Source organism: Passer domesticus, chromosome 4 (assembly GCF_036417665.1).
Source record: "Passer domesticus isolate bPasDom1 chromosome 4, bPasDom1.hap1, whole genome shotgun sequence".
Classification (NCBI taxonomy): domain Eukaryota; kingdom Metazoa; phylum Chordata; class Aves; order Passeriformes; family Passeridae; genus Passer; species Passer domesticus.
In genome coordinates, this window is record NC_087477.1 from 52,579,220 (window position 1) to 52,592,799 (window position 13,580).

Below are 13,580 nucleotides of genomic sequence, written 5' to 3' on the forward strand. Positions count from 1 at the left end.
AATCTGTGGATCCTATAACTGAATCATATTATATTTAATTCATTACTTTACACTTTGATTTATGCAGTATGTTTTTTTTAAATTGAGGGGTTTCTATTTTGCTTTTATCAGCTACACTTTATAAATACAGTATGCATTTTTTATGTCACTGTCAAATTCAGAAATTATGAAGTCCCAAGTATATTATGCAATTCAGTTTACTTTCATTTATACTGGCTATAATGTCATAGCCTTCAGAACACACAACATAAAGAATGAAAATACTTGGAGTTTTCCAAATAGAGCTCAGCTTTGTCAGTGTACACCAATTTCTGTAATAAAATAACCAGTTTTATCAAGAAAGTATATGCAATTTCAAATGTACTGTGTAGTCCAGAAGACTGGTTTTGGATTTTTTGGTGTTTATAAATGTGGATATTTATTTTTGCCTTTTATCTGCAGTTTTCATTTGCAAGACAGCAGTTATTCTTCAACATAAGGATTTGTTTTAAAATATTTTTCCTCCCCAGTACTGAAACCAGTGGTGGAACTGCTGAGTGATCCAGATTACATTAACCGAATGCTACTCAGCCAGCTGGAGTACAGAGAACAGATGAATGAACATCAGAAGAAAGACTACACATATGCTCCTTCTTATGAGGAGTTCATCAAGCTCATTAACAGCAGCTCCGATGTTGAGTTCCTGAAACAACTGAGGTATTTAACATTTCACTGTAGCTCATTCAAAACTAAGCACGCTTCTTTTCCAGCCCATTACTAAGATTTGAATGAATTGTGATTTTTCTTTTTAAATTTAATTTTAGATTTCTTTTTGTTTGGTGAAGCAGAGATTGCAAGGATGATAAGCTACAACATTTGTTAGATCTCTAATGTAATCAGCATTTTAGCTTAGTGGCAGAAAATGCATAAAAAGTCTGCTTAGTAGTATACTGGAAATGATTGTACTGTTGAAAGGGATAAATGCTTGAAATGGATGAAAGGCATACTGAGCTCTGTGGAGTTAGATGAAATATGTTGAATTTCCATTAGTGTGGATAGTTTTCTCCTCATTATCTTTGTGAATTATGACTGCCTATGGTGATCTGGTGATGTGAGCTATAGTGATCTTAGGGACACTGAGCATTCAGAACAGCTTGCTGTGATTCTGTGGTGTGGAAAGAAGTTTGAGTTTCAGCACATCATACCACTGGATGAGAGGTTTTCCTGGACCATTGCAGGGAGGTGTTTCTCAATTGCATCTTTCCTAACTGTGTTAATGAACTCTACAAAGCTCGTTAAAAACAGAAAAAACATCATTGAGCTCCCACATATCACGAGTTTGTTTGATGTTTGTTTGCCTGTTTTCTAATGCAAAGAGCACCTGCTTAATTTCATACTAATTCCACTCCCTGTGTCATCTCTTTCTCCTTATATCTCTCTTTTTAATATGAGATATTGCCCACATCTCAAGCCTGCTTGCCCAAGAACCAGTTGTTTATGCTTGCCTTATCTTTACAGCTGTTTCTCCTCTGATTTCTGCTTTATGTGAAACAATAAGGAACAACTGACTAGGAAGTGGGGAACAGAGATAACTGCTGTTATAGAACCTCCCTAGATGTCCTTGAGTTGGTTTTGTTGGGCAGAGCAAAGCTTTGGAGGACCCCTGAAACCATTTCTGGAGTGTTTGTCCTAAGCTCTTACCACCAGCCAGAACTGGCAGTTTTTCCTCTTCCCAGCTCCCCTCTGTTGCTGCTGCAGGCCATCTTTTTCTCTTCTCAAACAGCTGCAGAAATATCTGAAATACACATGCATATTGATTACATTTGGTGAATTCTGTGTCATCTCTTGTGACCCTGAACATCTTTTAGGCTTGGCCTGATCAGGCCAGGAGATGGCTTGTGATGGAGTGTGTGGGCTGTGCAAATAACGTCATCCTTTCTCTTGTTCTTCTCTTTGATTCTGAAACCACTTGCATTTCTGGGATAGGAAAATACATTTAGGTGATGGTGAAATGATTCTGTTGCTTGGCTACTTATTGTTCATCTGCTGTAAAATTTGCTCTTTACTCTAGGACAGTATGCCTTTCCTGAGAGCAGAAATTAGTCTATATTAGACTCTGCCTAAAACCTAATTGATGTATTTATTAGCATAATCACACTAATGGATCTGTTTGTTTCAAAAGAAACCCAACTCTTATATTGTTGTTGTTGTTCAAGCACATTAATGCTCAGTGTGTTCTCTTTTTAGCTGATAGGTCACTTTAAATTGCATTCTCTAATACGAGAGAGCAGATCTGCTTTATGAAATAATGTGGTTTTGGCTGCACCTAGGTTTTTCCTTTCTAGTCCGTGAAGTCCAACTGCCATAATCTTGAAATGTATTCTTCTACACCCTACAAAATATCGGTCAGTCTAACCTGATCAGTATTTTAATAGAAAATTGTCTGAGAAAATGGATCTTCTTTTTAAAAAGAAATAGTATTTGATTTTGGAGGCAGTGTTCTTCCTTCCTCTGGGATAGTAGTTAAAGAGAATTCCCTGTGGGAGGAGGCATTCCCATTCTCTCTATCCTCCAGCACTGTGGGGGCACCCAGAGAGAGATGGGCCAACCTGCAGTCATCTCAAATTTGTGTAGTCCGTTTGGCAAAGCTTTCATGGTTAACCAGTGAAAGCTTGCAGATTTGCATTAACAAACCAAACAGCGGTCCCTATATGGATTAAAAAACAAACAAAACCAGGTGGTATTTAGCTGTAATTCACTACAGTGAACCACAGGGCAAATCTATAAAGAAAGAGTTAAATAGGAAGAAACAAAAAAGCTGTCGTGCTCTTACCCCTGAGAAGCACAGTAAGAATCTGTTGGAGTGATGGGAGTGGGACAAATGCTTCCCATTCTCTTATGACAAATAAATTACTGGCAAGCTTTACTTAAACAGAGTTTTCTAGTTAGATGCTATTCTGGGTAATTGCGTTCATCAAGAATTCCTGTTCTTGGTTTTATTTGGAAATAATTTTTCAGTGTCTTTTCTAAGCCAGTGCTTGGCATTCATAAATTCTAAGCCCCCTCCTGTTACTTATAATGCTGCCACGTAACATCTCGGTCAAGAACGCATACAGGCAGTAGCAATTTTCATTATAGGCTTAGCTTTGAGGGAAATTTGTCCTAAGACACTACAGTTGCTGGGAACTCATTATTTTGTATTAAACATTCTTGTCATGCTTATCTTTGCAGGTTGATTATCTGTTTTATAAAATGAAGATAAAATACCTTGCTAAGTTCAAGAGGCTGTGGGACACTGATAAGCATTTCCTCAGACTCCTGACTGAGCACAGCCAAGGAGGCAGGGACTCCTGGGTGCTCCTTGATGTACACACGTGACAGTACAGGAGGGAGGGCTGATAAGGCACCCTTCCAGACTGATCTCATTAGTAGAGTTCTGCTAGGCTTTCTTCTGGGTACAGCCAGGTATTCCTGGTGGGGAAGGCAGGGAAAACCTCTGTCTGGTTCAGTGGAAACCTGTGGGTGAAAGGTGTGTGTTGCTCTCACCCAGGAAATCAGAAAAGAGGGGGAGGCTATGTGGGTAACCAAGTGTAAAGCTTTCTGCTGTGCAAATAGCTCTCCCTGGAAGGGTAATGATGGTGCTAGGATTTTCTAAATCTTGTTTCTCTCCTAGCTTAGAAGCACTACCTTAAGAAGAATTGTATTGATTTTCTGCATGGCTTCTATGGATTTTATTTTTGGAATGCATTTGAATGATGCAGTAACTACCTAATATTAATTTTGGAGAACTTTAGGATTCATAGTTTGTTTGTCTCTAAGTGGGCCTCTAACATTTAGTCACTTAATCTCTTGGAACATAGCTATTTTTTTGTGGAAATATCCCTTTAATTTTTGTAGGGAAATCAGGGGAGCTGATATTTTAATAAAAAGGAATTTGCTGATTTCTGGGGAGCTATTTTGGGGTTTTTTGTTTATTTTCTTATCATACCTTTACCACCTGAAAGGTTCAATTTGCTGGGGGGAATGGGGTGAGAAAAACCAGAAAATCTTTCACAGAAGGGACTATTGTACGGTTATACACTAATGTCCTTCAAACTCACTCTTTCTAATGTTTCATTTCTTTGATGTTTGTCATGAAGGGAGGCACACTTTTATTCCTGTATTACTAAGCTTTCACAAAGAGTGTTGTCCCTGTCTTTCAAGAAGAAATAGTTAAACAGTGAAATTTCACCTCCATTTCCCCTGAGACTGAAGTTAGCATGGATTAATTGGAATTCTGCTACAAAGAAGGAAGAAAAGATGAGTTCTTTCACATCAGATGTGAAACGTGAACCTTCTCTGTCAGGAGAAGACTAAAGACCTGCTGGGTTAAAAACATTGTTGAGAACAAATAATAAGGAAATTAGCTGGTTGGGTAGTTTTTATTCTGCTCTCAGGATCAGCATTGTATTTATTCTGATATTTATTGTTGCAGCAGCAAAAAGTCACAACACAGTTCACTAAAAGAAAGACCATTACTACTGGCTCTGTATCATCTTTTACCTAAGGAATGAGAGAAGTGCATGAATAGAACAGAGAATAAGGAAGAAGTAATATGGATGTGAAGCTATGAAGGGTCCAGTTTATCAAGTACAGTCACTTCCTCAAAGTCAAATTATCACATCACATTTAAAATGTCCTTAGATGTTGAATCACCAGCACCACAGAATATCTGTCAGCTGGAATATTTGGCACAGAGTTACAGGGAGAAAAGGGTCCTGGTGTGGCAGTGTAGCTAGGGGGTGTTTCTGTGATGCAGTGTTGTACAGCACTCCCATTGAGTAGCTGCAGCAGGAGACCAGTGCCTGGGAGGAACAGACTAAATGGCATCTTTGAGCATGCAACTCCAAGCATCTCCCATATTAAAGGAACAGGAAAAGAGAGATGCTGTGTTAAGTATTGGTAATAAAAACACATGAAACTGCAAAAGTGGATGAAGGGGAGGAAATCTGGAAGGAAAAAATTGCAAAATAAGTGGGAACTACCTTCCATGTGCAGTTGGTTGTCTGTACCTCGTTTGATAAATTCATGATTTCACAGTTAGCCTACACCACCTGAGTGAGGTGAATTGCAGTGCATTTACAGATCACATAATGCATCAAAAGTCTAACTGAGCTGCCCTGAATAATTTGGGAAGTCTTTAAGTGGGGAATTGACTGTGGGACTTCTTATGCACCACACCACTACCTTTACTATGGGGCTGTTTGTCCTCTGACAGACTGGGCAAGAGCTCTGGTGATGGGTGGAAACAATCAACATACAGTAATGGCAAAAGGAAATAGTGTTACAAAAATTACCTGTTTTCAAACAGGTTTTCAGGTTTCAATTTGATAATTGAAGAATTTGCTGTAAAAAAAAAAAAGTCTGGAAATGTAGTTGTGAGTGTATGCTGTGTGTATAAAACTGTGTATACAAAGAGCCAATCAAAATCCTAAAGGGGTATAGGAGGCAAGAGAAATGAGAGGAATTGAGTGATGTTGGTGAAAAAAGTTTACATGAAAGAAGGGAAATATGTTTTAAGGATCACGTGTTCTTTCTTCAATGGAGAATAAGTCATCACAGAAATAGCAGCCTTTCCAGGAGGCTTCAGCTTTCATCGAAGAGTTAACTTGGTAGGTGGCAAATTCACTGGAATATTTGCTTTCTTACCAGTATTAATAGCTACCAAAGTAAGTACATTGAAAGGAATTTGAGTGTTATGACCAGAACTTTGGCATTTATGAGACTTAACTGACAGTAATTTTCTTTGCTGCTGAGTGCATGGTATTTGTTATTTACAAAATCAGTTTTACTTAAAATTCTGTTTGCTAGCTGCATTAACTGTCTGCTATTGTTTAATGTAGTTTTAGGTGATAAACATGTTTTAATTATTCCTGGATTGTAGTACTTTGAGGATTTACACATTTTAGTGTAATTTGTGTCTTCTGCAAATTTATATATGCTCCATTTGGAGTGGATTAGCTGGAGGAACCTTACAGATGGCTCTTTTCTTTTAAACTGAACTACCATACTGGTTTCCTACGAAAACTTATATTTAATGTTAAGAGTGTGACTTTATATTGTGTTGTGAATATTACCTGTCTGAGCAATGCCATCAGTTGAGAGAAGAGTGTTACTGTTAGTTGAATGTTTTGTTTTTGTTTCAAGATAATGTGTTTTCCCTGCTCCGTGTGCACACTGTTCCTTAAGTTGCAGGTGTACTGCAAGATTAATCTGTTTCTAGATGAGGAGGAAGTAGAAGTATTTTGATTTTTATTAATTCTTATGTGTGCTGTATGAAGAACACATTGTAAAAAATTAATACCATGTTTTTTTCTTCTCTTCCCTCTCTTCACCCTTATTTCCTACTGTTTTTAAATTAGGTATCAAATTGTAGTGGAAATAGTTCAGGCAACCACAATCAGCAATATTCCCCAAGTGAAGAGACAGAAAGGTAAGATTCCATTTTTGAGTCACATCTGTTGTTTTCATTTTGAAAAGCTGTTTGAACTTGTGCCATACATATGCAATCAGTGTGTGTGGGTTTTTTAGACAGATTTTAGGAATGCTATGCCTTCAGTATTTTGGTTCTGTTTCATTTGTCTGAATCTTCCAGAAGCTCACATGGTATGATTATCTCCCACCCTATCTTCATCTAAGTTGATGGATCATGAAAAAGGTCATATCTATGATACATTTATTTTCAGAACTTGCTGCGACTGGGATTTCTGACATAAAAATTCATATGCTGAGAATCATATTTCCACTTTCTTTTTCATACAATCTGTTCTTCAAAATCTCAGTCTGTTCTCTTTTTGAAACACAGAAGAAGGAATGATACAGCATAATTTGTCAGTCAGACTTTATTTTGACTCTTCAATGTATTGTGTTTTTGAGTTGCAATAAAGAGTCCTCTTAATTTTCTGCAATGATTTGGCCATGGCTGCCTTTTAAAAAGCAATGCATATTACAGTTGTACTTATATTTATTACATATACTACTTTTTACGACTCTCAAAATATGTAAAACCTGAGGTATATCATCAGGAGATGATCTTAATGGCAAAATTACTAAGTCATTGTTTAGGGAGGTATACTTCAGTTATATCAATGCATAATAAAAAGGCAACATATAGTAAAATTAATTTCTTTATAAATAAATCTAAAAGATTTTAGGTTCTCATGTAATCTCTAGCTCTCTCTAGGTTAAAAAAATCATTTTCTAGTTCCATGTATCAGAAAGGAAAACTTCAAAAGGTATATTCAAGTGTAATGAAAAATGCATAAACAGAAAATGAACAGTGGGGTGGGGAAATTTTTGGCAATCTGAAGGGCTTGAGGTTCATGCTCAAGTTTTGGAAAGTATAAGGTTGTCAACACTAATAATACTTTTTGTTTACACTTTAAAATAGAGCTAAATGTGCATTCCAGTAGGATATCATGCTGGTACCAAACCAAGGTAGAAAGGAAAGTAGGCACTGGTTTTTATTCCAGTGTACATTATAGAAATAGATATTAATATTTTTCAGATGAAAGATAATTGAATGGAAAGTCTGTTTCATAAAGTAATAAAATGAGAACAAGGAATTTAACTCTGAGAACATTATGAAAAATCAAATCTTGCTAAGCCTGTATTTCCATTTGTGCTACCATTGGTCTTGTAGAGACAATAATTGATTTGGGGAATATTTTATACAGTTTATGTTCCTACAATTAATTATTTATTAATTAATTCTGCTCTGTCTCACTTAACTTTATTTGTTTAAATATCTACTGTTCTAAATCATGAATAGAAGTTTTTTTTGAAGCTACAGTTGTCTGATACTGCAGAACAGATTCAAAAATATAGAGCTGGTGGTATGTGGTAAAGTTGATTCTGCATTTTTATGGGCACTTGATTTCTACCTGTACTAAAAATAAAACTTAACAAATTTCACTTTTTTATTTTCAGTTTTTTATTATGATATGAGTGCATTGAAGTTTTTTATTATGATGTGGGCTTTTATTGGGGCTAACCCTTTTGTTTATTAAATAGTCAGTGGTTATGCACATTGTCTGAAAAGGTGGTTTTTTGCTTGACACATATGAAACAGTATGCCCAACAGAGGCATGCAAATACCATCTTTTTATAGTTCACACAAAATTAGGGCAGATTTTTAATTTCAGTTATTCCACGCAATTTTCATCTACCAAAATTTTTCAGGCTCTATGCATGTGCAATAAACTCTTTAGATAACGATCACAATTGTAGAGGGGTAAAATCTATTTCTGAAGACTGTTTTGTGCCTTATTTTTCCTAAAGGATGGGGAGGCATTTTACCTAATGTGGTGATGAATCTAATGAATTTTAAAAAGGAAGAGGTTAGAGGAAAAACTGTGGTACCCTTCTTAAAAAAACCAAAACTCAACAAGAAACCCCAGCACATCTCACTGCTAACATAAAGATAGTTGAAATCTTGTAGAACAGACTGCCATGTTACTTAGCATCATGTTTTGATGTTTCCTTTTCTGGATGCTGCATCGTAATGCTACCCCTGGATTTAATGGTGAATAACTAAATGTAAGCTTTATGCAAAATCAAAGTGTGTCTGCACAATCTCATTCTGTCTTTTTCTTTTTAATCTTCTCCCCCAGCATGTGGTGCATACCTGCAGTGCTGTGTGAGCGTGGCAGCTGGATGGATATGACATTTCCTTCTTTGCTGTTAAATGAGCTCTTGCCTTTTGTGTCAAGGGCACCTCTTAGCTTTGACCCCAGCCTGGCGAGAGATAGTCTTACTGGTAGCTATTTCCTTTTTCCTGTGGCAAAGTTGGGTCCTGAAAATGTAACTGCTTCTTTAGTGCTGGGTATTCAACCAGAGCAGCTGAACTCTGGCCAGCATTGTGTGGAGCCTGATGTCTGCTCTCAAAGTGTAGAGCAAGTGTAGATAGCACATACAAGGATATAGAATCATGGGGTGGTTTGGGTTGGAAAGGACCTTTAAAAATCCTCTACTCCAACCCCTATGCAATGAGCAGGTACATTTTCAACTGGACTGCCCAGAGTCCCATCCACCTGACCTTGAGTATTTCCAGGGATGGGGCATCTACCACCTCTTTGGGCAGCCTGTTCCAGTGTTTTGTCACCCTCATTGTAAAAGACAGTCCTTTTATGTAATCCAAATTGTCCCTCTTTTGGTGTAAAACCATTGCCCCTTTGTTCTTTTGCAGCAGGCCCTGCTAAAAAGTCTATCCCCATCTTTCTTGCAGGCCTCTTTTGTACTGGTGTCCCCAAAGCCTTTTCATCTCCAGGCTGAACAATCCCAGCTCTCTCAACCTTTCTTCTTGGGAGTGGTGTTCCATCCCTCTGATCATCTTCATGGCTCTCCTCTGGACCTGCTCCAGCAGGTCCATGCCTTTCCTGTGCTGAGGTCCCCAGAACTGGATGCAGTACTCAGCTGGGGTTCCACAAGAGAGTGCTCTCAGCCTCCATCACTTGCAAACAGGGGAGCTCCCTGAGGCAGTGTTTTCAGTAGAAGAAGGTGTAAACAAAAACCTGAGGAGCAGTTAGTGTAGCAGAGGTGGCCAAAACTCTGCAATTGTGAGTGCTTAGCCACTATTTATACTTTTCTTAGCAAAAGAAGCGTTGTACAACCACGACTAGCAATAAGTATTCCTGAGCAGGATTGTGGGCTTTTACTATTGGTTATGGAGAAATAATTAAGTCTCTAAAACTGACCAAAAGTATTTCTTTTTTCTAAAAAGATTAAGTGTCTGTTATTAAAGGATGAATAGCCTAAGGACCAGATTTCAGACTGATAACTTTTTAACTTTTCATAGGGGCCACAGTTATCTTTTTACTATTTTATTTGGTGATACCAAAGTATGCATTTAATGTTGATGCCTAGTAAGGTGGGAGAGGAAAGCGTGTTGCTCAGTAAGGACAGGGTTCTTTACACTTTTTAACTAGTGCTGGTGCCACCTATTGGCAAAATATTTAGCTGTTAGGACACTCTAATAAAATCAGAAAGTATTTTAAAGTACTTCTAAACATAACTGTATTAAATCCTCAGTAGTTAAAAATGGCATGTTATAGGGTTTCTTTCTTTTCAGATTTCTATCACTTGAATCTTCTGGTATGTGAGCATAAGAGAGCAAACAAAAATGTACAGAAGCATGTGATTCATGTTAAGCAGTCAGTGTTGCATTTGGTTCCCTGAGAGAGTCAGAGGTCTAAAATGTTGAGACACAAAGTAATGTGAGAGGTTTGCAGTCTGATGCCAGTTGTGGGTGGATGATAGAATTTCTGTGGCCGGGAGAATTGCTTTTGGCTTTGCTGAGGTTGAATAAGAAACATAACACAGCATTATTGTTTCTAGAGGCATAGATAGTTTATTTTGGAGCAGTGCAGGTCCCTTCTGTAAATAGAATCTGTTTCCTTGCATTCTGACCCTGCACTTCTCATTTACACGGGCACAAAAGCACAGAATCTGGTGTGTACATGTATTTGCCTTACTTCACTTTTCCTACATTGTCTTCCTGTGTATCTTCTTCCAAAATGGTCATGATCGCTCACGCAGTGGCTGTAGGAGGCAGCTTGGTTTTGGTGGTAGCTTTGTTGTTGTTTTTCTTTGTTTGTTTAATTTGTCTGGTTTTTCTTCCTGTTGGTATTTTCAGATGGTATCCCTCTAGTGACATGTGATATGCTTAAAAGAATCGTATCCTTCTACACCTTTAACTATAAACAACTCTCCTCATCTTACCTTTTGATACAGATTCATTCTAAATAGGGAACCAATTAAAATTTAAGCTAAATCTTAAGTATTTTAGTTGTTTGTTGTTTGTTTTTGTTTTTTTTTTTTACAAAATATGTCTTATCTCCTAAAGATTTTGAAGGATCAAATGCCTATCTGAAAATGTTTACTGCATTTTGATCTATTGAAGCAGTTTGTAACAGGGGACAGGTACCTGGATTAGGCATTATAGCATGAATGACAGATGATATCCAAGTCTCTAGAAGCAAGAATGAATGTTAATTTTTGTAAAGAAAAGGTTTCAAAAACAACAATTGGGAAATAGCAGCAAAGGTAAGTTGCTATAATAACTTGATATTTGCTGTAACATGAATAGGAAGCTGCTTAAATACACTTGTTCTAATTTTAACAGACACACTTTTGTTTCTTCTCATACTGATATTGTATTGCAGGATCCTACCAGAATATTAGCAAGATTCTGTTTTAGTAGCTGCTTTTTACAAGAAACCCAAAAAATGCATGTACCTTGTCTTCGGTCAACACAGAGCAAGTCTTTTTTTAGAGGATGTATTGTAAAGGGATTTGTCTGATTTGCCTTTTAATTTTCTATGCCCTCCACCTTACACATGACTTCACAGCATGACTGGAAACCACCCTTGGATGACTGGATGGGACTGTTTTTCAGACACTGCAGTGTAATCGACCCCAGGGCATCCCTGTTGAGAAAGCTGCTCGTTTTCAAGCAGGGATTTTGAGACAGATCAAATAAGCAGCCATTTCTGTGTGGAGAGATCTGCTGCGTTGCAGCAGAAGATTTCTCCTGCTGAGCCTTCCCACTGTGTGTCTAGATATTTGCTTTTATAAGCAAAGCTGACAAGTGGCACAGAAACAGAACTGGCTGTGGGCAGGCCTCTCAGGTGCTGGGGTTCTGAAAGAGGCTTGAATGTTCAGCTGTAGAAAGGGACTTTAATAAAAAAAAAGCTGGGGCTGCAGGCTAGCTTAGTTATGTGGGTTGTGATGTGTGGGTTTTGTCAAGATGATAATTTAAAGTGAAGTAAAATGGGTACTTGTGTGTTCCAGCAGATTACAGATGCCATGTAACTTAATTATGTCAAAACTGTATTATGATTCCTCCCCCTGACCTGCATCCTCCACACAGGAATAAACATTCACACACAATTATTTTTGCACAGTTTTCTGGCAAGGCTTAAAGAGCTGACATTGTGTCTGCACGTCAGGCTCAAGCAGTAAGTGTGGGGGGAATCCATGTGGATAAGGGTAAAGGCTACAGAGTCTGTGGTACATTTATTTGTTTTTATTTGTGATTTTCCAATCAGCTTTGTAGAGGAAGTTTTTCTTTCTGTTCCTGAGATCCTTTGTGTCTGCTAGTGATGGTAATGCATCTCTCAGTTGCAGAGATGCTGTTCAGTGGAAGAGGGAGGAAGAGGCTGACTGGTCAAATAGATATGACCAAAGGGGATGCAAGGACCTGCAGTCAGAGGCTCTCTGTCGTCGATATTATTTTACTATATAGTACATACTGACTTCCAGGCTCAGCTTTACCTTACTGCCACTTGACTTTTTATTTTTCTCAGCTATGGCTGTGAGTGGGAGGCTGTGTTGTACAATTCATTGCTAGTGATCAGGGCCTAACTTGTCCATGGTCTCCCTGTAAGTCCTTTTCCCAGACCTGTCTGTAGAAATGGTTGGTATTTAACACTTTTTTTTTCCTCAGTCTTTTGTCAGACTGGAGGAGAGCTGCCCCAAGGTCCTTTCCTTGGACCTTGGGCAGTAGAACAACAGTGTGTGCTATTCTTAAATGTCATCCTGCTCTCACAGAATTGAATGAATGCTTTTCCAGGCCTTTTACATAGGCTTTTAAAACTTGTAATTCAAGGTTTCTAAGATTGGAGGAGGTCTGTAAAGACTTGTAAGTTATAGATGAGGTTCCAGGTACTGCTTACACAAAAATGTTAAATCTGTGTTCACTACTTGAATTCTAAGCATGGCATTTAGGGAGGCCCTGTATGTGCTTAACCTGGGTCTTGGAAAAAACCTTGCAAAAAACTTGTGTTGGGGAGCGTGTGTTGATCTTTCAGTGACAGAGAGGGCTGGTCAGTGCTGTTGTATGTGCTGCCAGGTGTCATGGATCTGTAGTTACTGAAGCTATAAAGGAACAAGAACTTGTATTTTATGTTTTATTCATGCTTTTGCCATGTATTACTTTGTAGGCAAAATGAGAAATCTCTGCCTTCTGCTGGTACTGCTAAAAGAGGGGTCAGATCATGCATGTCTAAAATACAATTAAGTTTCTGCTTTAAGCAAATTACATTGTTTTTATGTATCCTCCAGTGTGCTTAAGGGTAATAAAGTTTGTGTGACATTTTTTGGCGTGGCAATTTGGAAGGCCCCATATTCTGACTTAAAAATTGGTAATATGAATATGTACTTCACTCTTATGTACTTAATAGATATAAACCTGCTCAAGTAGCAAAGACACCATAGGGAAAAAAAGAACAGGAAAGAAAATTAGGTGTGGAGAAATCACTTTTCAGAAATTGTTTTGGTGGATTAGGATATGCTTCTGGGGATATACTTCTAGCTGAGCTCAAGTCAAGATAGTTATGAGTGACTTAGAAGACAGTGTGGAAGCTTTGTCAGAAATTACTGCAAATGTGCAAATAATGTATAGAATAAAACAATTTGTGCAGGTGGAATAGCTTTGATTACTTGGTAAGTTTGAGCTCATTTGGACCATTTCTGTTTTAATGTTGTTTGGTGCAAATTGAATTATGTACAACTGTGGATTGATAAGCAGAGTTTGTAATTCAGCTTTTGGTACTAATTGCTTT

At 37.8% G+C, this 13,580-nt stretch overlaps 1 protein-coding gene across 7 annotated transcripts in view; it reads left to right on the forward strand.

The window, feature by feature from the left end:
* Positions 1 to 13,580, forward strand: part of SNX25 (sorting nexin 25) — a 95,395-nt gene that overhangs the window by 38,511 nt on the left and 43,304 nt on the right. For all 7 annotated transcript variants that reach the window (XM_064417899.1, XM_064417892.1, XM_064417897.1 and 4 more), the window contains exons 5-6: positions 510 to 696; positions 6,381 to 6,451. In XM_064417899.1, coding sequence (XP_064273969.1) covers positions 510 to 696; positions 6,381 to 6,451 — 258 coding nt within the window. The remainder of the gene's footprint in view (positions 1 to 509; positions 697 to 6,380; positions 6,452 to 13,580) is intronic.